The 24947-nt window shown below is 40.5% G+C and overlaps 1 protein-coding gene across 1 annotated transcript in view; it reads right to left on the bottom strand.

Annotated features, from left to right (window-relative positions):
• Nucleotides 1-24947, bottom strand: part of NUP93 (nucleoporin 93) — a 105421-nt gene that overhangs the window by 52143 nt on the left and 28331 nt on the right. The window contains exon 3 of the mRNA XM_043898530.1: nucleotides 24285-24402. Within this exon, the coding sequence (XP_043754465.1) occupies nucleotides 24285-24402 (118 nt within the window). The remainder of the gene's footprint in view (nucleotides 1-24284; nucleotides 24403-24947) is intronic.

Here is a 24947-nt window from a genome sequence, read left to right as displayed (position 1 = left end):
GCCAAAGCACTACTTGTGAGATAATTCCAGATACCTTGGATAGTACTTCTTCCCATAACAAAATATAAAAGGCTGAATTACTTGGTAAAGCATACTACACACACACACACACACACACACACACTCTCTCTCTCTCATCTACAATCCCAAAGAATCTGATTTTAGCATAGAAAAATTCTATTTTAATATTTTACCTCATGTAAGAATTCTACACTTCACATGTATCTTTTCAAAAAAAATCCTAAAGAAAGTCCACACTACTTACTACTTAAAGATGAAGTCTGCAAAAAGCCTAAACAATCGACTATTTAAATCTTTAAGTGAATGCTTATCTGCCCCACCCAACAGGTTTTTTTTTTTTTTTTTTTTAAAGAAAAATGTTAGAATGACAAGGCACAAATCTGAATAATTCTCAGGAGAATCAAGTACTTTTTCTATCAAATGAGTTAAATGCTTCTGAATTCATCTCAAGATTTTAACAAACCAAGATCTTATCTTTCAGAGGTATTGCAACAACATGCCATCAATGTATTTACTAGAGTACATTAATCTTTTTTTAAGGTGCATTCATCTTAATTTCTCTATGAAACACAGGCAATCCTACCTGCAGCTCTCCAATTTGAGGAGTTTCTCCAATTTAAGGAGACCGGCCGACGTCGTTGGTCACTGCAGCTCTTCCATACCTTCTATGTGGGATGAGCTCTGTTGGAACCAGTGCTCAAGTTTTCCCCACTCCGAACAGCCAGAAATGAGAGGGGGGAGGAGAGGAGAGCGAGAGACAGGGAAGAGAGAAAGAAGAGAGAGTACGAAGAAAAAGGAAACGATAGCACCCTGCAAATGCTGATACGACTGAAGCACTAGAGTCTAATTAGACAATGAGACTGCAGGGTCCCCTTAAAAAGGGTGCTCGCAGCCCCCAGGGCAGAGCATCATCACCCGTGTTGCCCCACACAAATTCAGAGAAGTCAGCCATCAGTTTGAAAGCACAAACTGATGGGAGTAACAGTTTATAGGTTACAGAAGGGTATTTTATTGTTAACGGACTGTACCAAGTTAAGATTTAAGAGGGGGAGAGACAACATGTAGGCAAGGAATGCTATGATACTTTTTTTTTTTTTTTGACCCAAGCCACTGCAATTACTCTGATGTGAATTTTTGATGACTTCCGACATCTTGCATGGTTAATACTCGCTTCAGCTGTCATGTTTGGTTAATGTGGAAAATGCATTTGCTGCATTGTGATGCAGTGCTGTGGCCACAGATTGTAACACCAGTTGTGAAGCTGGTCCCTTAACTGAGCAGCAGGAATTTGCACATGCCATGATGCTAAAATAAATGGTAGTTAAAAGATTTTATACAGCAGCAGGCAGATTCTGCCATTTTAGCCTACAGAATGTGTAGATTCAACCTCCACAAGCATCTCAGCTCACTGTGCCCTCATCAATTGCACTGTCCTTCAAACAGAACGGTAAATTCACCATCTTATATGTTTGGCCCCTCAGTAGTTAAAAGATTTCAATACTGTTTAAATAACTATTCAGATTAATTATAGCTTTGAACAGAACCGAGGTTATTTGCATTTCAGGAATATACTGCCAAAGAAACTGTCAGTGACACAGGAAAATGCAGACCTTTTATTAACATATGCTCGGCTCAACTGTCACTTCTCTGTACAACATTTAGGGGAAAATATATGATGTGTAAATAATGAATATTTCCATACTACCATAATGGTTTTCTAAAAATGTTTCTCAGGGATTTTTTCCTCTTTAAGTTTTAATGTATTACCTGAGAATTAAAGACTACCTCAAAATACTAACATGTGTTTTTTATTGTCACTAAAAGAAATTTAATGCGGCAAACAACTGTGCAATCACAGGAAAGCTTGTGCAAAAGCAGAGATGAAACTGCACTGAGAACCAGGCGCGAGATGATTAAAGCCAGGCCAGTAAGGCAGTGGGCCGTCATTACAGTGCAGACTGGGGAAGAAAAACTCTTCTTTTCTGCAAAAGAGATCCTCCCACCTTCAAAAACAAAAACCACAAACCCTGTAACTGCAACTGTGTTGGCTGCAAAACTAATACCTATACTGCAGAACCTGAAGGGCACATGATTTGCCAATTTTACAACATTTTTATACAAATATTAACTTGGCTACTTAGTATCTAGAATTTGGCTACTTAAGGTTCTTATTCATCTGCAACAATCATTTCGGTATTTTAAAAAAGCAGAACCAAGTTACAGACTTCGCTGCTTTAAAAGAAAAACAACTAATATAATCAACTCATATTTCTTACATCAGAACTTTTGCCAATTAAATGCTCAGAGTTAAGATGTTTCAGACATTTCTGCCTTGAAAAAAAAGAAAACTAAATGGGAAAAGAATGAACATAAGAACACACTGGTGTCTGCACAGTGAATAACAATGAAAGAACTTATGTTACTAACATAAAAATCAACCCATGATTTCCTTTGTTTTATTCATTGTGATAGCACCAAATGCATAATTTGGAGGTGCATGTGTTAACAAGAGCTGTAAAGCTGAAGAGCTTTCTAGTTTTGTTTCTTCTCCTAACTTAAAATTAACTGTACCAACAGTGCTATTTGGTGCCATAGCAGATGTCACAGTAGTTGTAGCTAACATTCAACAATTCAAGCTTGTTTCAGACCCAATACAAGGTATCACTAGCGGCTCAGAAACCGAACAAGCAAGGAGGGAGGAAGAGAGGGAACGTGTGTTGGGGGTAGCTTTGAAATTAACCAGGCTCAGCTTATGCTCCAATTACTGAACAAAAGACAATCCTGGGGGACCTCTCTCTGAACCAGTGCAAGAAGCAAACTCTTTTGTTTCTGATCAAATAAATACAGCATTGGAGCATAGTGGATATGCAGCAAGAGGAGTCTCTGCCTGGGGATGGAAGGGGCAAGAGAAAAAAAGAACTGAGACCCCAGTGTGGTTACAGTCAAACCATTTCACTGATGGTTAAAACCTATTCCTGAGGGAGACATCTAAAGTTCGCTACAGGAGACAGAGAAAACCCCCTTCCTTACGTAAAAAACCCATGTCATTAGAGCCACGTTCTTCCATGCCACTATGGCCAAAGAAATAAATTAAGAGGATACACCTTTATGCTGGAATAAACTGTAAACCAGCTCAGCCTCAATCTATGAGCATCCCAAGGAGACCAGATGAGTTGCATGACATCTTGAATGCAAAGGACCTCAGAGTAGAGACTACTGAGAAACGTTAAGTGATCTGCCTCAGCCCTCAATCCCAAATAAGTATTGGGAGGTCGCTAAAACACTGGAAAGAAGACACCTGACAAAAGAAGTACTTTTCCAACTGCTGTATCACTAGAAGAAGTAATCCATTCCTAAATGCCTATTTGGTAGTCCATTGTTTAATTCTGTGTTTTGGCTTTATACAGTCCTAAGCATAAAAAACTAAAAGAGCAAATGGTAGACAACTAGTGGACTCAGTATTTATTAATATAACAGACATAAATGTGCTTGCTTACTTCACAAATGCAGAGATGATGTCGCATTCCTTCTACCAAAAGGGATCGACATGATCTTTTCAAAATCCTCTATACACTGCACCATTCTGAAATACAATGGCACCTAACTTGTACATCAGATACACATACACTCTGTGTGAAAAATGCAGACAACCCAAAGTGTAAAGACAGATGGATCTTACTACCACAATGACCAAAGTGCATTAAGGTCTTTGTGTATTTGAAAGATCTCCAAATTTCTGGTGAGGGCTCAAATTTTTAAACACTATTCCATACAAATTTCCAATGAAGTATGCCTTTAGATTGTTCCTTAGAATTCACTGTAATGTGAATCTTTAATAGAAAAGTTTCAAGTTCATTGTTTTTATTTCCATCTCTCTACAGATTCTCCCAGTTAGTCCATTAAGTAACTTCTTAGCAAAGTACAGGTACAGGACCAAAAAAGAGAGAAAAAAATTTCCAGAAATAGTAGCAACGCTTCCTCCAACCTCAGACAGCCATATTCCAAAGTCTCTGACTTTCTCCCTCATGTAGTTACTGGTTTTAAAGATCTGAGTAGGAAAAAATAAAAAATAAAAAGGAGGGAAAAAGTAGCTCTAATGTCCTTAGGCCTGTGTTTGAAACACAACAAGGATGAGGAGACATTTATTTAAGAGGTGGCATTAGTACGCCTTTTTTTTTTTAAACCTGTTACCATTAATAAAGAAGATTATAGAATAGAAAAAGGAAACCACTGAAATTCTGTGGTTCAATTAGAATTATGATAATAATCACTCAGTGAAGTTACCATGTTCAAGCATACAACTCTGATGCTTTAAAGTACATTAACAACATGTAGGGTTTCACCCAGAAATCAAACTATTACAGAATCCTGATGAGCTCTGTTCTCCCTTCTACCGGGCTGCTGGGAAGATCAAGTAGTATCACTGGAGGGCAAGTGCTCTTAAGAGTTAAAAATGAGAGCGCACGTGAGGTCAGGCAAGCACCGTCCCCTGTTCTAGCCTCCTGAGGCACGCGGCTCCCAGTCCCCTTGCTGGCCGCCCACCGACCTCCTCCGGGCTCCCCTCTCCCCGCGGAGACCCTGGCCCCCGGCCCCGTGCTATGTGCTTCCCCGCCTGTACAGACACTTGTCCCGCCACAGCTCTCACCTCTAGACCGATGACTCTAGAAAACTCTGGCTGGGGCAAGTTTCCGAGCAGTGTTTCTTATCCTATCTTCAAATGTTTCAGGGGCATTTCCATGAAGATGTCTTGCCAGAACATCAAAAACTGAAATCAAATCTCAACTCCCAATCTAGTTAGCCTTCCTGATTTCTCAGCCTTGGCCAACAGCGCCCATCCTTCTCAAGCCCATCAGGCACCAACTGACACAGATGTTTTCTTCCAAGTGTTTCTCACACACCTTTTCCTCTCTGTTTTTTCGGCCACCATCACTGTGCCTGGATTGCTGCAATCACCTCTGAACAACACTGCAGCAGCTATCCTTCCCCTGGCCCAGCCAACTTCCATAAGTGTTTCCACACCCTCCCTCCTTTCTTGTTGATACTTACCTGCTCAAAAACTTTTAACAGCATGTACTGCCTACACTCTACTGCTGAGTAGTCACTCCTTTCACATCTGCTCCTCCTACACTGACAGATTTTATTTCTTAGCACATAGCTTTTACTCTCGCCTCCCTGACCTTGTTCAGGTTATTACTCTCATTTCCTCTTTCACTTCCCACAAGCTAAGCCCATTTCATCTTTCAAGGCCTACTGAGATCGTGACTGTTCCAGGGGATCTTCTCCAATCACCCTAGAATTCATTCATCATTACCCCCTTTCTCTCCTCTGAACTCCCTATGGCATTCAGAATCTCATGTGATTCCTATTTAGTTTTGCCCGTCATTTCACACGGTCTTGGACAGTTTGATCCTGTAATAGGAATGTTAGTCTTGGCTCTCTACGTAGAGAACAAGAGTTTCCAGAGGGAAGCATCCAGAATTTAGGTTTATTCTAATTGTCATCAGTGCCTAATATACTGCAGTTCTTAATGGGCACTCAACAAAACCACTTCATTGATTTTTATTAGTGTTCACTAGTCCCCACCCAGGGAGACAGAGGTATCTACTTAAAGGGAGCTAAATATTACTTTCACTTATTGTTCGTTCTTTTAAATCTCTTCAGCTCCCTAAGATAATTGCAGCCTTAGGTACTAAGACAGATGCTGAGGTGGTTCTTGGCCAATGTGCAGAGGCACCAAACTCATCTTTGTGACTAAGCAATATTATCAACGGTATTCAATTCCCAAAGTCGGCTTCCTTCTCAGTTGCTTCCAGAGCCAAGGAGGTTCCGGGAAAATGAGATGGACCTGGCCCAAAGTCAGTGGTGTGGCATTCACAGCTGATCTGTCCTGACAAATCAGCTGAGAATGAAAAAGCAATCTTCTAATTTTATCAATGACATTTCACCTTGGGTATTAAGTGAAGACTACTAGATTTAGGCAGTCATTAAAGAATCAGAGGATCTCTGCTCAACTTATTTAGCAGGAAAATAAATTAAGGTTCATTATCTGTTGTTCAAATGCAAACTTGTCTGCTTAGGGCTCAAGAAGCAACAGGAAAAAGAAAGCTCTCCTTTCTACTGGCCACAGCAGGGTTCTGCCTCCATAAGCTTACCAAGGGGACTGGGTCAGGAGTCGGCCAGAAACTCAAGGCAGGTGGGTGAAGGTAATTTCAGAAGCCAGGCTTCCACTTTAAGCACATCTTAAGGAAGTAGTTTTTCAGTAAGCGTGGTTATTAATGGGAAGGGGCTGAAGCAGGAGGAGGCAGCACCCCTCCTCAAATATTCCTCCGGAAAATTCACTGCAGTCCCAAGTTCCAGAAATTCAGAATGGGAGTTCTCTTGTCAGTTTGGGTCTGGGTCTCTGTCTCTCTCATTAACACACACACAAACAAATACATTCCCAGCATCTAATCAAGTCTTAGTACGCAGACAAAGGGAACAAGTGATTCTGGCAAGAACTTGGAGATTATATGAAGAAGTTCTACCTCAGTAACAACAAATGAAATAATAAAGTAAATAAAAACTCATCTTCATCATAGTCATAGGAAATTTCAGGGGCAGTTCATTTCCCTTTGTGGCATAGATTAAGAAAACAAAGAAACCTAGAGTTTCACAGGTCCAGACCCTGGGTTCAGACCCGAGTTCCTGGCTCTCAGAGTTCTCCGCATAGCACTATGCACTGTATCAACACAACCTGGTGAGGGGTGTGCTTGATGAAATCTGACTTCAGGGAATCTGAAGTTCTTCCATGGAGGATGATGGTGGATACAAAAGAACAGCTTCTGGCTTGCTAGTTCTTGTTACCAATGCACTTTACACAACAGATGTATTTCTTACCAGGTTGATTGTAAATAGAATTCTTTTAAACAACTTCTATTTTAAATTCAGTAGGGAAGCTGTTATTTGAAGGAATACTAAAGCTAAATATCACCCCAAGAGTTCTGTAATAAATACAGATATTCAGATTTTGGATTTGCTTACAAATCCAAAAAAGCAGGGCCCATCATATTATTACTATTATTTTAGAGAAAAGACATTAAAACCTTAATTTTTACCGTTTCTGTTATTAACTGGAAAACACTGATGAGGCCAGAAATTGATTAAAAAAAAAAAATTCCTCAATAGAAAGAAAAGGATTACTAAAATTACTCTGTCCTCAAGGATTCCAACAAGGAAACATTTAAGTATTTCATTATCCAGTCTGAGTTTCAAAATCTACTGACATATAAAATATTAGTCCTGAAATCTTTCTTAGAAAAATTTTATAAGAAAATAACCAGAGTTAAAAATTACATGCAAAATAACAACAAAATGAAGTGTTCCTGTGAAGCTACCTGTATATTATTCAAACTTAATCTAGTTAAGGTCTATTTAAGCATTATGGGTTAAATGCCCTGTAACTACAGAGGATTTCCAAAGGCAAGGGGGTAATTAAATCTAGTGGAAAGCATACTGAAGTTGGGAGTCAAAAGAACTGTGTTCTAGGTAACCCTACACAACTTATTCACATCATGCCTCAGTTTCCTCATCTGTAAAATGGGAAAATGCCACCACACCTATATGAAAAACACTATGTTTATCTTCACCAGCTAATACAAGAGGATTATTCTTCAAAGCAAAGAGAAGATGTTTCAAATGATTTCTAAGACACACAGGCTGCAAATTTTAATACATTTTTGAAATATGCAGACTGATTTAGACATTTCCAAGGAAATACTTATTCTGACTCTCTGCTTTCTTTCACGGCATCTGTTGTTACTAGCAGTTAAGGAAAAGTAAAATCTAATGTTATTAACAGTCGACCAAAGATCTTCAGCACTCACTTAATGCAGGAGGGGCTTACAGAGAGAAACAAATGAAAAGGTGAATAAAATGAGGATGCGAGAAACTGAGGAGAAAGGCAGAGAAAATCAGGTTAATGAGTAAAAACAACAAGTCCATCTTTCATCTCTCCTGGCTCCAACTGATGGCAGACGGACGGTATATTTAATCTGCTGAGAGACCAGATTTAAGGCCTCCCTTTGGTATAGTCCATCCATGAATTATTAACGTTAGCAGAAGCAATAGCATATCCGCTCACAGGGATCACAGAGGAAAGTGACGATTAACCAAAACAGGATTATCAATCCCTCCACTTCCTGTTCCTCCATCCCCCTCTCTTCTTCATCCCTCACTGCGCTCTCACTGCTTTTTAGGCAGTGTACATTAAGCTACAGCTTCGGAATCAGAGTCAATTCCTTCATGGTGAAAAAATAATCAGTAACCGATTACAAGTAATAGACTTTTAATATACAGAAGTTTTAAAATATATTTTATTGACCACTGTGCCCTTCATAGAACAAGAATAAAAACAAGGGTGGTGGGGCTTCCAAGGGTGGAGGGCCAGTGGTTAAGAATCCACCTTGCAATGCAAGGAACAGGGGTGTGACCCCTGGTCCAGGAAGACCTCACCAACAAGCCGAGAAGCAGCTCGGCCGGGCACCACAACTACTGAGCCTGTGCTCCAGAGCCCGGGAGCCACAGCCAGAGCGCCCACATGCTGCAACTACTGAAGCCTGTGCACCTGGAGCCCGTGCTCTGCACCGAAGGGCATTCCCTGCTCATCGCAACTAGAGAAAGCCCGCCATACAGCAAGAGACCCATCACAGTCATAAAGAATAAAAAAAAAGCAAACAAAAACAAAGAAACAAGCAAAAAACCCAACAGTGCTTTCTAATTCTTCATGGTCTCAAACACTTAGATAATAAATATACTGCTTTACAGGCTGCAAGTTCAGGGTTGGTCCACAGGTGGACTAAGTGTAACAGTTGGCAGAGATGGCTAGAAAAGAAGGGGTCACTTATCCTAGGCTTCTGTAATAGCTTAACCCAGTGGATCTCAAACTGGAGGGCTTGTTAGAACAGATTCTGGGGCCCACTTCCAGAGATCTGGATTCCTTAGGTCTGCAGTGGGACCTAAGAGTGAACATTTCTAACGAGTTCCTAGGTGATGTTGAAGCTGTTGGTCTGGACACCACACTTTAGAATGACTGACCAAGACTTCTTTCCTGTTGCCAAATGTGTTAAGGGCATGAGAGGAATAGAGAAGGAACTTAGAACCTGAGGGAGAAGATTAATACAAATACAAAGATGAGATACGCAGCTCCTTTCCCTTCCTAACCCCCAATGAAAAACCTGGAGGTCTAAAGGGCTCTTCAATGTCTGCTGCTCCAAAATAAACCCCATTTCCACAACCTTCCCTCTCCCCAAAAGATGAGACAGTACAATGTCACCAGTACATGGTGAGGAACATATATGAAGCTGAGAACTAGATTAATTTATAACTCCATTCCTAAAACATGCGAAACAAAATCAAATATGCCTTTTCCTTGGTCATTTTCTTCCCCATCCTTCCCTCTACTTAGGATTTGGCTTTAATGCATGATGAATCCTCAAAAAACAAGGAAGTTGTAACAGCCTTACCCAAAACAGCTAATTACTGTAACAGAAAACTTGTATACACCTTCAATATCAAGCTGAGTTAGGCACCAAAAGGAAAAAGAAAAAAAAAAAAAGAATGAAAGAAAAAGTAGAATATTAGTAGAAGCTTTAGCCAAGGGCCAAAAATAAGGAAATGTGTTTTAGAGCATCCATTAAGAGAGCAAAATAAGAACAGGTTAGCCAGACAGATAAACTAAATTCCACCTCTCTGGGGTTTGCAAATGCAGAAAACCCAAGTAATGATAGCACCTGAGGAAGAGCAAGGCCTGGCTCCTACAGAACCAGGTTCTCCACACCAGCTCAACCCCACACCCAGACTCACTCTACAGAGCACACGGCGCGGGTGGGTGCACGCTGCCAGGCTGCAGGAACCATTCTAACAGCCATGATTTCACAGCTGCTACGTGACTGGAAAAAAGGAGATACACTTCCATTAGCAATGGCTGCTCCGGATGCCAGCCAGTCTAAAAGGCCGGGGGTGGGGTGTAGACAGAGAAAGAGATGCAAAGGACAGAAGGCAAAAAGCAAGAATGAAAAGAAGAAAGGAGAAAAGACAAAAAGAATGGAAGAAGAGACAATAGTCCAAGGAAGGAAACAGGGAGGGTGAACCAGAAAGCAAAAAACTGGCAAAAACTAAAAATCTCTCCCCCGACTTGCTTTGAACCCTGACAGTGTAGTCCAACTAAAGTTTCAAATACGACTTTTGCTTTGGTTTGCTGCTGAGCATTTGCTTGGCACCAGTGACCTCCTCAGACAGCACAGACCAGGCTGAGAGGGTCCAGTGCAACAAATCTCCAGAAACCCTGGGCCACTTCACACAAAGGGCATCTGTAAACTGTGTCAGCAGCAGTTACACTTTTGTTCAGTATCACTTTTTATTCCAAAGTATATCTCAGATGGAAACTGTGAGGTTTGTCACCAGTCTATAGTACTGCTCTTCTAAGTAGCATTTTCATCTCTACAACTGATTTAGTTAACCAGCAAATCTTTCATGTGGAAAGGAATACATGGAAATGTCACCAAAGAAAAAACATAAGAAAAGGTCCAGGGGGATAGACAGAACCAAAACATCGAGAAATCTGACCAGTGGCAAAAGAACCAGGTTATCATCTTTGTGGAAAAATAAATAAAATAATAATAATGATAATGTGGAATTTACCCAATTATGCATCCCTTGAGGCTTTCCTCACCAAGGCATGATATGAAGCATCTGGATTCAAGTTCCACCTTTGATAGTAACTAATCAATCTTGATCTCGATTTGTTCCCTTTCTAAATAAAGATGATGCCAACATCCATTCACCTCACCTCAAACACTGCAGAAAGGAATAAGACAGTGATGGACAAAGTCCACTGCAAAGTATTACACGAATGAAAGGATTATCACAGTGTGTCCCTCAAAGCTCACATAAAATCACTAGTCTGCTACTTCCCCCTTGATCTTCCAAATCAGGACAAAGTCATAAGACTTCTCAATAATTATTTTTCCCAATGGTTTGAGGGGGACAGTGAAATGACATAATGATCATTCATGAAATCTGTATCAGATCTCTATTCACACATTAGAAAAACTTTTCTGTTACAGAATAAAGGAAAAGACTGTATATTACTTTAGAGGAATTGACCAATGGCCTTTTGAGGGCTATTCTTACAGTCAACCTCTAACACATTTCATGAAACAATTCCTCACTGCCCTGTTAAAATAAGTTAATTTTCCTTGTTATTTTCAAAGATGTTTCACAGCTTCAAGTACCTGGTCCAAACAATTCAAAACTCCCAAAATGGTGGCAGTCAAGAAAGTGCACTATGGAGCCATTTCCCAAGTACTCTGAAGTACGCACATCTTGCTTTTGTAATTAGACAGAAAAGTGCATTTCCCCTTCTAATGCCACTGAGTTCTCATTCACACCCTTAAAATCCCAAATTTAATAGTTTCTTGTCATCTAATTCCCTTAGCCCTCATTTACTCTCAATTCCAGTCAAGAGGTGTTCAGGTTATGAAAAGGAGTGTAGAAGTCTTTCACAGATATTGACTACTTCTCTTCCAACCACTGTGAGCCCAGCTTCCTCCATAAGCAAGACACTGTGACCGCCTCTCAGCCAGACTCTACTGTCAACTTCCCACGGGGAGAGCGGCACTGGGCGCACGCTGAGGACCACTCACCAGGAAGGGCCTGCTTAGTGGGGACCCACTCTGGCACACCACCACGCCCGCCCAGTTCCCTGCTGGTCTTCTCGTCAAGATTCTGTCATGCCAGTCTGTGTTTATTTCTAAGAACCAGTTAGTCCGGAGGTATCAATTTGCATGACTTCAGGTGAATGTTGACTCCTCACTTTTGTGCTGGCTCCTAGAAAAACCTGATTTTGCTATGCAGAAATTCTTTCCTGTGTTCTGGAGCACACACACCAAGTTGAGGGCTTTGCCTGTGTCTTTAAAGACCAAACACACATAATACCCTTAGACAGCCAAATCATATTACGAGATGTAAGATTTCAACATTCCGGCACACTGCCAGAACTTAATGGCCAGTCAGACGCTAAGTAAGGAAATGGGTCTGCATTAAACCTACAAAGAAGTCAACAATCAATAGTCCAGGACTACAGTAAAAATCTGATGTGCCCTTTAAATTGCTTCTAGCATCATCCTTCTAACTCCAGCTCAGCTTCAGAAGCAAAACAAAACAAAGATGATCAAGCAAGAAGCTGAACACAATCTATTTTCACAAGCACAAAGCCTTGGCATTTCAAAACTAAAAGCTGCTCCAGGATTTCACAGAAATCCTTTACAGTGTACCTGTAGGGCAGCAAACCTGAGAAATAACAGGCTGGGCTTTAGACAGTAAATTAAACTGACAGCTCAGCAAGCAGAAAACTACGGCAAAAAAGCCAGCACCTGCAGATAAATGCAGGAAGCAGGTTTGGCCTTCCTGCAAAACTCATCTCCCCCAAAACCAGCAGGGGTCTGTATTACAGTTTAGAGAGCACATTCCAGCCTCCCCCTCAGTCAGCACGATTTTACCACTAAGCTTATCTGAACAAGAGCGGTGCCCACATATCCGTTCTCTATGAGACTTCTACTCTTTATTTTGCTCTAAATGAGCAATCAGTTATACTTCTATTTCCTATTTCTACCACCATAGTCTTCAAATATACCCTGAAAATTCACTCCTATGCTAAAAGAGCCTTAGTCTACAAATGAAATTTAAAACCTCATGGAATAAGGGCAAGGACTGAACTCAAATTGACAGAAGGGAGTTCAAGTCTGGCACACACAGCCTCTCAGGCCTCAGGCTCCTCCCTGGTGAAATGGGGTTAACGTAACCACCTCAGAGGGTTACTGGAAGGACTGAATGAGGAAACCTAGAAACTGCTTAGTACAGTATCTGTACACAATACATGTTTAGTTAATCTTCAGCTCTGCCTCCTTGATTTTAGCTGGGATAAAACAAGACAGAAGTTCACACTTGTCTTTGGTGCCATGTTTCACCGTACAGCAAGGAACACTTAAGACAAAAGAAAGGAAGGGAGGCAGGAAAGGAGAAAAGAAGAAAACACAGCTACTGAAACCAGAACTACCAAGTACAGCTGAAGGAGCACCCGTCCACAGTTCCCGGTCTGTAGCAAATAACTACAAAAACTGCGAATTAGCATTTAGAAATTGTTATAGTAACCTGACAAGAGTAGTTTTATGTCTACTGACTTTAATTTAAAAAAAAACAAAAAAAAAACAAGGCTTCCAGGAATTCCTTGGTCTAGCAGTCCAGTGGTTAGGACTCTGCGCTTTCACTGCCAAGGGCCTGGGTTCAATCCTCGGTCGGGGAACTAAGATTCCAGAAGCTGCATGTAGTGGCCAAAAACACAAAACAAACATAAAACCAAAACCTAAGGCTCATATTCTGTATGTCTTTTACTTCACTTTTTCTAGTAATTCATTTAACTTATTTTATCTTAAGTCTGGGATAAATTGGGAAAAAAGAAAAAAGAAAGTTGAGAAGCATGGATTCTATTAACACCTTTTGAGTATAACACCCATCACTCAATTTCTTCAAAACAAACACATATGGGACCTCATCACAGAACCAAGTGCTACTAGTGAAGGCCTTAAACCTTTAAGGACCCACTCAGCCCTGCTCATTTAGAGACTGGTTCTGCTAAGAAAGACTGATACGTACTGTGGATAACAGAGAATCTGATAAGAAATGAGAAAGCGCTCCCAGATAATATCATACAAGTATATTTTGGTACCTTGAGCAAATCAAGCATATTATAACGTGCCACGGTTGTTTCCTCCTGTCCCTAAGAGAGCAACAGCTTTTTTAAATAGACAATTTTTTTTTCATTAGAAAAAGGAGGAATGGAGAAAACTGTGCCCCATATCCTTGCACTTGTGCCATTCAAAGAAATAAATCAAATCAGGTAGCAATAATAAAAATCAGCCAGTGGATCCATACTCCCACTTACATTCTGCTGACCTAATCCTCCCCTTTGTGTTATAAACTAAATGAATGGTTGGGGCTAGTTGTAAATGTGTCTTATAAGACAAGAGGCTTTTTCGTACAGTTTCTTGGAAGCTGTGTCACACCCAGCCCTGCTCAGCCGATTCTGCCGCAGTGCTTCCAGTGCTGCGGCTTTCTGAAAAGCACAGGCAGGATTCTGCTGATGGCATCTCAGCCTCACAGCCACTCCACGGTGAGAAGCAGGGACTCGCCTTTCTGTCCTCCAAGATAATTAAAGCAGCACGTGTGCTGCTGCCGATCGTTAGTGTCGCAGACCAGGAGAGTGGGGGACTCACCCAACCTCTCCACATCTGAAGTGCAAGATGGAAGCCAACCATTTGTGAGACCGGAAAATGCTCAAAAAAAAAAAAAAAAAAAAAAAAAGCAATACACACTGGTTCTGAGAGCTCTGCAGCAAAAGAAATTCTAAGCACAGGTCTTGTCAGCAGAGGATGATGCCCACCCTCCCTCCCCGCCTCTTTTCCTGGTCCCCGCCAACAAACAGAAGCAAAACCATGGGGCTCTCCTTCTGAAGCCCTCTCAGTTCCTTCACAGGATGTGGGATTTCAGTGGAGACAGGGAGAACCCGGGCCGGCAGTCTGATGACCAGGGAGCCACATTTTGCCACCACCACCAATGGAAGGAGCCAGATCACACTGCCGGCCTGGAAAGCCTTGGATTGAACATTCCGAAACGGAAATAAGAGATCACCCGGCGCTGTGGAAAGCAGATCCGAGTGGCGCCCGGGGTCAAGATCCGCCATCTGAGAATGACAGACTGGTCTACAGTAAGTGTGTTCAATATCTGACTAGGTTTTAACCCCCATTTAAATCAAACAGTTCAGCCCATTTCTAGTTTCTGAAACCAAGCAATTTAAAGATACCAGACCGAAGTTGACAATATATCATCTCCAGAGTTCGGGCATCAATAGGTATCGGCAGGTTAAGAGAAGCTGGTAAAGAGGGAGGGATGACTCAATTCCAGTTCAAAGGCACCGCCTGGCCAACACTTGAAGTGCTCTATTAAATTGGTAGATAAATATTTTAGCCATGGGCTTCTTCCAAAATACTCTTACAGAACCATTCCAACTTCTTTCTTCTTTAAGTTGGTAATTGATATTCCTCTGCTCACTACAGGATATAAGAAACCTCTAAGAAGACAAAAAAGCCTGTCATTTCCTGCCTGCTCAGAATGCATTCAGCATCCATTTACTTGTTTGTTCTGAAAGCCCTGCATTCAGGAGTAAGTGTGAATGGATAAGTAAAAAGGCTGAAATCTTATATCCCTGGCTAACATAAAAGCAGTTTTTCACATTTTCCACAGATGATGCCTCTAACACCCATTTTTATTACCATTTTTAATTGCATTTACAGGACACTTTAACATAATTGCATACTTTGCCACCAGACCACAATATCTACCTTTCCCCTTATCACAAACAGGCAGGAAAATTAAGTCATTTCAGTATTTACCACAGCAATCTGCATTAGCCCACCTCATTATAAACACAAAACAGGATGGCATATTAACCTGCCTCTGCAAAGACACTATTTTTGCCTTTTTACATGTTTAGTGGCTTTTACCAGCTCTGAGATTTATTCCAGGTCAGGGTTTAATGACAAGGAACAGCAAATATGCTCATTAAGTGGGGGTGATGTGGGCGCTGCAGTGTTTACACGAGAGACAAAGTCTAGCAGGGCTACTGCCTTGAACAAGAACACAGGGAGAGACGCACCTGATCCACATGCACCTCAGCCCCTACAACTGAATCATAGCCTAAAATATACCTGGTATTATTTCTAGGAAAGAGTTTCACTCTCTACTAACAGGCTTTGGATCCAGTGGGAATTGGATTCATTTGCTAGTGAATCCAAGAGTATTACCTATAGGTTGTTTCAAGTCCAGGACAGAGAATTGTTATAAGGTGGAAAGGGCAAGATTCAAATATCCATTAAAGTCCTCTAAAAATTCAAAAGAAAGGTTAGCTTGAACTTCCCACTGATTCTCTTAGGAGCAAGAGGAATATAACAAAGGAGGTTAATAAACACAAATGCTTAACTAAATAAATATCTTCACACTGTCAGATTCCATGCAATGGTCTCTTACATTTTTATATTAATATTATGTGAAAACATTTAAGAGCAAAGTCTCAGAGTCCATCAATTCAAAATTCTGAATCATCCAATTTGGGCAAGATCACCATTATGTGTAGAAAAGACTGCTCAAGTATATTTAAGAGCAGAAACAATAAGGCAGGTAGGTATGTTTTGCCTACTTTAAACCATTTCTCAGAATTGTTATACAAATTTCAGTCTGCAAACAGATGCAACTCTTATGAAAGAACCTCATCTCTTCCTTAATTTACTAAAGCAGTTTCGGTAAGACCTCTCCTTGGTACACACACTTAGCAGTTTCAATCTCTAGAAACGATGCAAATGACAATGATTTACATTTCTTTAAAAATAATTCCAGACCTAAAGGAAGTCAAGAAAATTCCTGGAGTAACAGGCAAATTTGGCCTTGGAGTAAACAATGAAGCAGCCCAAAGGCTAACAGAGTTTTGCCAAGAGAAAGCACTGGTCATAGCAAACACCCTCTTCCAACAACACAAAAGACGACTTGACACAAGGACATCACCAGATGGTCAATACCGAAATCACCCTGATTATATTCTTTGCAGCCAAAGACGGAGAAGCTCTATACAGACAACAAAAACAAGACTGGGAGCTGACTGTGGCTCAGATCATGAACTCCTTATTGCAAAATTCAAACTTAAATTGAAGAAAGTAGGGAAAATCACTAGACCATTCAAGTATGACCTAAATCAAATCCCTTACAGTGAAAGTGACAAACAGATTCAAGAGATTAGATCTGATAGAGTGCCTGAGGAACTATGGAAGGAGGTTCATGATATTGTGACATTGTACATGAGGCAGTGATCAAGACCATCCCCAAGAAAAAGAAATGCAAAAAGGCAAAACGGTTGTCTGCTAAGTCACTTCAGTTGTGTCCGACTCTGTGCGACCCCACAGACAGCAGCCCACCAGGATGCCCCGTCCCTGGGATTCTCCAGGCAAGAATACTGGAGTGGGTTGCCATTTCCTTCTCCAATGCATGAATGTGAAAAATGAAAGTGAAGTCGCTCAGTCGTGTCCGACTCTTAGCGATCCCATGGACTGCGGCCTATCAGGCTCCTCCATCCATGGGATTTTCCAGGCAAGAGTACTGGAGTGGGGTACCATTGCCTTCTCCGATGGTTATCTCAGGAGGCCTTAAATATAGCTGAGGAAAGAAAAGCAAAGGGCAAAGGAGAAAAGGAAAGGTATACCCATTTGAATGCGGAGTTCCAAAGAATAGCAAGGAGAAATAAGAAAACCTTCCTCAGTGATCAATGCAAAGAAAGAGAGGAAAACAATAGAATTGGGAAAGACTAGAGATCTCTTCAAGAAAATCAGTGATACCAAGGAAACATTTCATGCAAAGATGGGCATGGACCTAACAGAAGGTTATGGTATGGACTTAACAGAAGCAGAAGATATTAAGAAGAAGTGGCAAGAATACACAGAACTATAATACAAAAAAGATCTTCATGACCCAGATAACCACAATGGTATGATCACTCACCTAGAGCCAGACATCCTGGAATGTGAAGTCAAGTAGGCCTTAGAAAGCATCACTACGAACAAAGCTAGTGGAGGTGATGAAATTCCAGTTGAGCTATTTCAAATCCTGAAAGATGATGCTGTGAAAGTGCTGCACTCAATATGCCAGCAAATTTGGAAAACTCAGCAGTGGCCACAGAACTGGAAAAGGTCAGTTTTCATTCCAATCCCAAAGAAAGGCAATGCCAAAGAACACTCCAACTACCATACAATTGCACTCATCTCACAAGCTAGCAAAATAATGCTCAAAATTCTCCAAGCCAGGCTTCAACAGTATATGAACCATGAAATTCCAGATGTTCAAGGTGGATTCAGAAAAGTCAGAGGAATGAGAGATCAAATTGCCAACATCCGCTGGGTCACTGAAAAAGCAACAGAGTTCCAGAAAAACATCTACTTCTGCTTTATTGACTATGCCAAAGCCTTTGACTGTGTGGATCACAGCAAACTGTGGAAAATTCTTAGAGGTGGGGATATAAGACCACCTTACCTGCCTCCTGAGAAATCTGTATGAAGGTCAAGAAGCAACAGTTAGAACTGAACATGGAACAACAGACTGGTTCCAAAATGGGAAAGGAGTATGTCAAGGTTGTATACTGTCACCCTGCTTATTTAACTTATATGCAGAGTACATCATGTGAAATGCCGGGCTGGATGAAGCACAAGCTGGAATCAAGATGCCAGGAGAAATATCAATAACCTCAAATAAGCAGATGACACCACCCTTATGGCAGAAAGTGAAGAACTAAAGAGCCTCTTGATGAAAATGAAAGAGGAGAGTGAAAAAGTTGGCTTAAAACTCAACATTCAGAAAACTAAAATCATGGAATCCAGCACCATCACTTCATGGCAAATAGACGGAGAAACAATGGAAAAAGTGGCAGACTTTATTTTGGGGGGCTCCAAGATCATTGCAGATGGTGAATGCAGCCATGAAATTAAAAGATGCTTGCTCCTTGGAAGAAAAGCTATGACCAACCTAGACAGCATATTAAAAAGCAGAGACATCACTTTGCCGACAAACGTCCGTCTAGTTAAAGCTACGGTTTTTCCAGTAGTCATGTATGGATGTGAGAGTTGGACTATAAAGAAAGCTGAGTGCCAAAGAATTGATACTTTAAAACTGCAGAGTTGGAGAAGACTCTTGAGAGTCCCTCAGACAGCAAGGAGATCAAACCAGTCCATCCTAAAGGAAATCAGTTCTGAATATTCACTGGAAGGACTGATGCTGAAGCTGAAACTCCAATACTTTGGCCACCTCATGTGAAGAACTGACTCACTGGAAAAGACCCTGATGCTGAGAAAGATTGAAGGCAGGAGGAGAAGGGGATGACAGAGGATGAGATGGTTAGATGGCATCACCGACTCAATGGACATGAGTTTGAGCAGGCTTTGGGAGCTGGTGATGGACAGGGAAGGCTGGTGTGCTGCAGTCCATGGGGTCGGAAAGAGTCGGACATGACTGAGCGCCTGAACTGACTGACTGAAGATACTGTTCATCCATTCAGAATGTACCTTCCCTCAACTAATTCAAGCTAGGGAAAGCTTACTGCATTCTCCCCTCAGTATTAATATTTTGCCAGTACTAATCCTGAAGAACTGCTATTAGCATACTAATCATTCTAGGCAAGTCTGACCCTCTTGTCAACAAACTGCCATACGATTTCTGGAACCAATTCCCTACCAACAACTTGCCAGTACTACAAACACTCAATTATTAATAGCACTCAACCACTTTTCCTCTTAGCTGTTATATATAGCTGCATTTTAATCAGCAGTACCTTAATTCTGAAGTATAAAATTAAAAGATAAACCTCGAAAATAACAATTTAGGTGATATGGGATTATACCACCAGTGATTTGTTTTATACTTAACCAAAGCCATTTAGCTTCTTCTGGTTATTTACAAGATAAGCTAACAGTGGTTTGAGCATAACTCTACATTTCCAAGGACAGAAAAAGGAAGGACATAATGAATATTTTACTATAGATACAGTGTGGTAAGCAGAACAAGTTTTTAACAAATCAATTATTGCACCATTAGTTTTATATGTGACACATCAGTTTCCCTGACTCATTTTCTTACAGCTATTTTACTCTCTTTTTAAAAATCTTTTTTCTCTTTACTTATACAGGACAGATTTCCATCTGGAAATTGAGCAGATTATGAAGATCTTTAGTTCTGTATAGGGTTTTTTGTGTAATGAAGGGGCTATATTTTCATTTATCAAGATTTAAACTGGCTGCTAAGTCAATTCCAATAACATAATCTAGGTTGCTGTTTACTTTGTGGGGGACCATTCAGAAAGGTTTTTTTCTTCCTAAGCAGTAAAGCCAACATGCTATATTTGAAGGCCATGGGAAGAAAGATCTGAGACTATGAAAGAGGTGGCATCTAAGGAAGGCCTTAAGAGTGTCAGACATTTTCAGAGGTGCTACTCCACACTAAAGCAAGGTGGTGAGCAAAGGCCAAAAGCATAGAAGGAAAACAAAACGGTTTGGTAACCTGGTTAGCTGAAGTAGAAACCTCTTTCTCATCCTCAATACTCCCTCCCCTCCTAAATTTAATGCTATCTGTCCTTACCCTGAAAACTAACGTACTTAAAGCTATTTTAAAAAATCAGGTTGTTTCTAGTAGTCAGCCTCACCTTTCAAAGACCTGAAAGAGAGCTGAAGATGAGATCAGATACTTGATTGAGGCTTGCAGTCCCTGGAACAACTAGCAATAGATGCCTTATCCTGACACTCCATCCAGCTGTGAAATAGTGAATGTTTCATTTCAGTTAATTTACAGCTTTACGTTTTCTGGCACTGTTAGCACAGTGGGTTAAAGTAGCTATGTCTAAGTCCAAACTCCTGGTACCAGTGAATGTGATCCTATTTGGAAATGGGGGTCTCTGCAAATGTAATTACGTTAAGGATCTCTAGCTGAGATCATCACCCTAAATCCAATGGCTGGTGTTCTTAGAAGACAGAAGTGGACTTGACACACACGAGGAAAAAAAGAAAACCCATGAAGATGGAGGCAGACCGCACCTGTGCTGCCACAGATCAAGGAACGTCCCGAGCCGCCAGAAGCTAGAAGAGGAAGGAGTCTCCCTGAGTGCCTTCTGACGGCTCTGCCAACAGCCTGATTGCAAAGTTCTGAGCTCCAGAACAGCGAGAGAATGAATTTCTAATGTTTTAGGCCACTAAGTTTGTGGTAATTTGTTATGGCAGCCATAGGAATCTAAGTAAGTTTCGCAATAATATTATTATATTTTGGTCTAATGCCATTTGGAAATATTGCAGCCTAATGCCAAGAAACTGCAGCTCCCATTTTTATGGCCGGCCCAGGTTATTTCTACACAGCTTTCTTGAAAAATACATGTAATCTAGTGAAAAAGCCCAGAATACAACTGAACTGTATAACTGTGCACTTTATTACTATATAATACATATCATCCATGGTACATTAGGTCTGTTCAGACCACAGTAAAAATGTGCAGTCTACCCTCAATATTTTTTTTCCAAAGATAGAAGTGAGCAAGAGGATCTCTGCGAGAGGAACCGTACTTGCAAGCACAACAATGTCACTCAGAACAGAGCAGTAGTTGCTTTAGTACCACGTCCTGTTAACAATTATTGCTCTTCATCTCTATTACAGCAAATGTGTAGGCCTTCTTTATGAACATTTCCAAAAATTAAATCAATAAACATTTTAAAAAATTCCACTAGTATCATTTAAACATATATTTAAGTGGGCTTATTTAAATATGCTACCTTTGCTGGCCACAACAATTTAAAAATGCATTCTCAATGCATGCCAAGATCACTAATTATGATAAACAACAAAAAACTTGTATTAATTTCAAGCTCCATTAGAAAGAGAAGGAAATACAATCAATGTTTACCAAACAGAAAAGGACAATCTATTCATGGGAAAATGCCTTTTCAAGCTTATAAGTAACGCAAACATTGGACAATACAAAGTCTTGAGCAGAATCTACCAAAGGCTCCTTCAGCATTTCCTTTTATGAATTTATAAACTGACATAATAAATTCACTGACTGATACTCAGTACGTGAGATTAGGGTGTGTTCTTATCTCAGAACTGCATAGTTGGAAAACATGACATTCATATACAAAAACATGACATTCATATACAAAAACTGATATTATGTGAATCATTATTTCAATAAAGCTGGTAAGAAAAATAAGTGAGAAGAAAGTGTGCATCAAAAAGTGTATCTGGTTTCTCAAACAGAAAATGTCCAAATTAACTCTTCCTGGACAATCAATACATGAAGAGAAGGATTAAAAGGAGGCTCACTCCTGTGAAGGGGGAAGCTGGCTTGGCCCCTGTATCTGATTACCACACAGGAAACCAGGCAAGGACATGATCCTGCGTCGTGCACAAGTTAGGGCACAGGTCAACTGAGCCACACAATACAACTTAAGGCTTCAAATCTCTATCACCACTAGAGCCATCTCAAATTAGGCCAAAGACTCAGTCCTTTGAAAGTTACATTTTCTTCTTTAAGGCTTTGCTGGCAAGAAGATGAAGTCAACAGAGGATTTTATTTTGAAACTGCTGCTGCTGCTGCTAAGTCGCTTCAGTCGTGTCCGACTCTGTGCGACCCCATAGACGGCAGCCCACCAGGCTCCTCCTCCCTGGGATTCTCCAGGCAAGAACACTGGAGTGGGTTGCCATTTCCTTCTCCAATACATGAAAGTGAAAAGTGAAAGTGAAGTCGCTCAGTGGTTAGTCTTAGATCTTTACTGCAGGTCTAGATCATCAATTCCCAAATAATCAAAACTTATCTTGGAGCAGCCAACTCACATTTTTAAAAATATTTCAGAACAGCTCAACTGAGAGGTTAAATTCTGAAATGGAAGCATCCTTCCTCTCAAAGTTCAGAGGTTTCGCGGCAGCGGCAGGACCAAAACTCTTAGCCATGCTCATTCCAAATTAAGAAACTTTCTGCTGTGACCAAGCATGCACTGCTAGGAAGCCACCTAAAGGGGCTGTTGAAGGACAATGTTCATGCATAAAGTAGAAAGTTATTCTCACTTTTTTTTATTCTAACTTTTGACATTTGTAAACCTGTCATTAATCCCTCAAAGTAAACAATGTAACACATCAAAGGTAATTCATGAAGTGCCTCACTAAACATTGCTGGGTATTCCAAATATGTATTACAAATACGCCAAAGAAAATTTAAAAAAAGCAGTTTTTAAAATAAACAACTTATTTGGCATCTTAAACATTAAAAACAACTCAGATAACAACCTTTCAGTAAGTGCCATCTCTTTCCACACTATTAGGGATACTCCCCTAAACACATGGTGATTATTCAAATTACTTGAACTCTATCCCGTTCACCCACCTTCATCCTGTTGTAAGTTTTGGGTAGGCCAAAAATCTCATTTGTGCATTTCCATAGGATGGTATGGGAAAACCCAAATGATCTTTTAGGCCACCCCCAATATTTGTTTACAGGGCATCAAGCAAAATAGAAGGTGGGGAGAGGAACAGTTAAAACTTAAAAAAAAAAAGAGGCAATTATACATGCCATTTTAAGATTACATGGAAATAAGAAAGCATCTGTTAGGTGAGAGGCAAATATAATTTAGCATATAAAACTGGGAAAAACTGAATTTCATAGTCTGGGAACATATCAATAACACAGAAATAATAAACATCTGTAGTTATTCAACTCTCAACTCAAAGTCTAGGGTTTTAGGTTTCTGAAGTGGAATAAATGCAGTAGCATTGTGGCCATTAGATGGATTAAAACAGTTCTTAAGAAGGATGGTGGGGTGAAGTGTTTCAAATTGAGTCCAAATAATAATAGATCCATTTGTACTAGGATTTGCCTCTGTAGGACCTGCATCCTTTTATCTCAAAGGTAAATCAATGACAAAAATGGTATCCCACTACCCCTTCACTCTAACACAAATCAGTGTTCCAATTCCTCAAAACTAAATGGATCACAAGATTTTTGCTTAACAATTTTGGACACACACTCACACAGCCACTAGTTTCTGATTAGATTAAAATAGCAATCAATTGTGCCAGTGGCATGCTAGGTTAAATGAGACTGGAGTGCTCTATTAGGCCATTTCCTGGTGCCACTAATGGAGCCAAATACTTCCTAGAAATCGATAAGTGGGTTTCAGTAAATAGTACTTAAGTTTTTCCCAGCTCTTTGCCAATGCATACAAGCAAGATGCAGAAAAGAAATATGGAAGATGAATAGTAAAATTATTTGAGATCCAGCAAAGAAAGCAAGAGAAACTTACAACTAATGTCTCTGTGCCTTGGACTAAGCCCAAAGAAGGAAGACAAATCTGTGCTCGTAATTACAATAATTTAAAAAATGCAGGTCGGAACTGCTTCCTTAAATTCAGTCTTGCAGAGCACTCTGAAAATAATCCAATGTTCCTCCAAAGCTGAGCCTCTCATTCTCTTAATATTTGAAGAAGAAAATTAACAAAGAAGTATGGAATTACTAAACCAGCTGGTGAACAAAGGGTCAGGGCCTTCAGCCTGGGTTGCACGTTCAGGGCTTCACTGGACCAGTCCAGGTGCCTGGCATCGCTTACCTGAATGTCTGTATCCTTCACGGGCTCCAGAGGCTCGAAAGTGGTGGCTGCACTCAGACTCTCCAATCGCTGCGAGATGTGGGATATGTCAAGTCCCCGAGACCCAAGGAGAACTGATCTATATGAGGGTACGGGGCAGGGAGAAAAAAAGAATTAGGACATCTAATGTACTTCCTAAAATATTAAAGAGTATTTTTGGTATAAAACATCTTATACGCTGCCCAAATACTTTTGTATGGTTGCTTTATATCTTTCCAAAAACATCTACCACCTGGTATAATAGACACAACACTGCATTTTTCAGTAAGAGTTCTGATCACGCCTAAATTAGAGTGAGGGACCTATATAGGATAAACTGATAGCATATCAATAAAATCACAGGCTAGACTGCTCCAAATATTTTACAGTAAAGAAAACTGTGAGGTGGGTATTATTCTCAATCACCATTTTCCAGATGGGGGAACCAAAGTGCAAAGAGGTTAACCAACTTATTCAAAATCACAAAGCCAGGAAACAGCGGAGCCAGGTCACCAAGCTCCAGAGCACAAACTCAACCAGCACACTATATTTATAGCCTCTGTACAGACAGATGTAGTGAACCACAAAATTTCAGAAGCTTCAGGAGTAACCTAGTTCAAGCTTCATTCATTAAGGAAACTAAAG

Source organism: Cervus elaphus, chromosome 4 (assembly GCF_910594005.1).
Source record: "Cervus elaphus chromosome 4, mCerEla1.1, whole genome shotgun sequence".
Taxonomy (NCBI): domain Eukaryota; kingdom Metazoa; phylum Chordata; class Mammalia; order Artiodactyla; family Cervidae; genus Cervus; species Cervus elaphus.
This window is presented reverse-complemented; position numbering and strand designations above follow the sequence as displayed.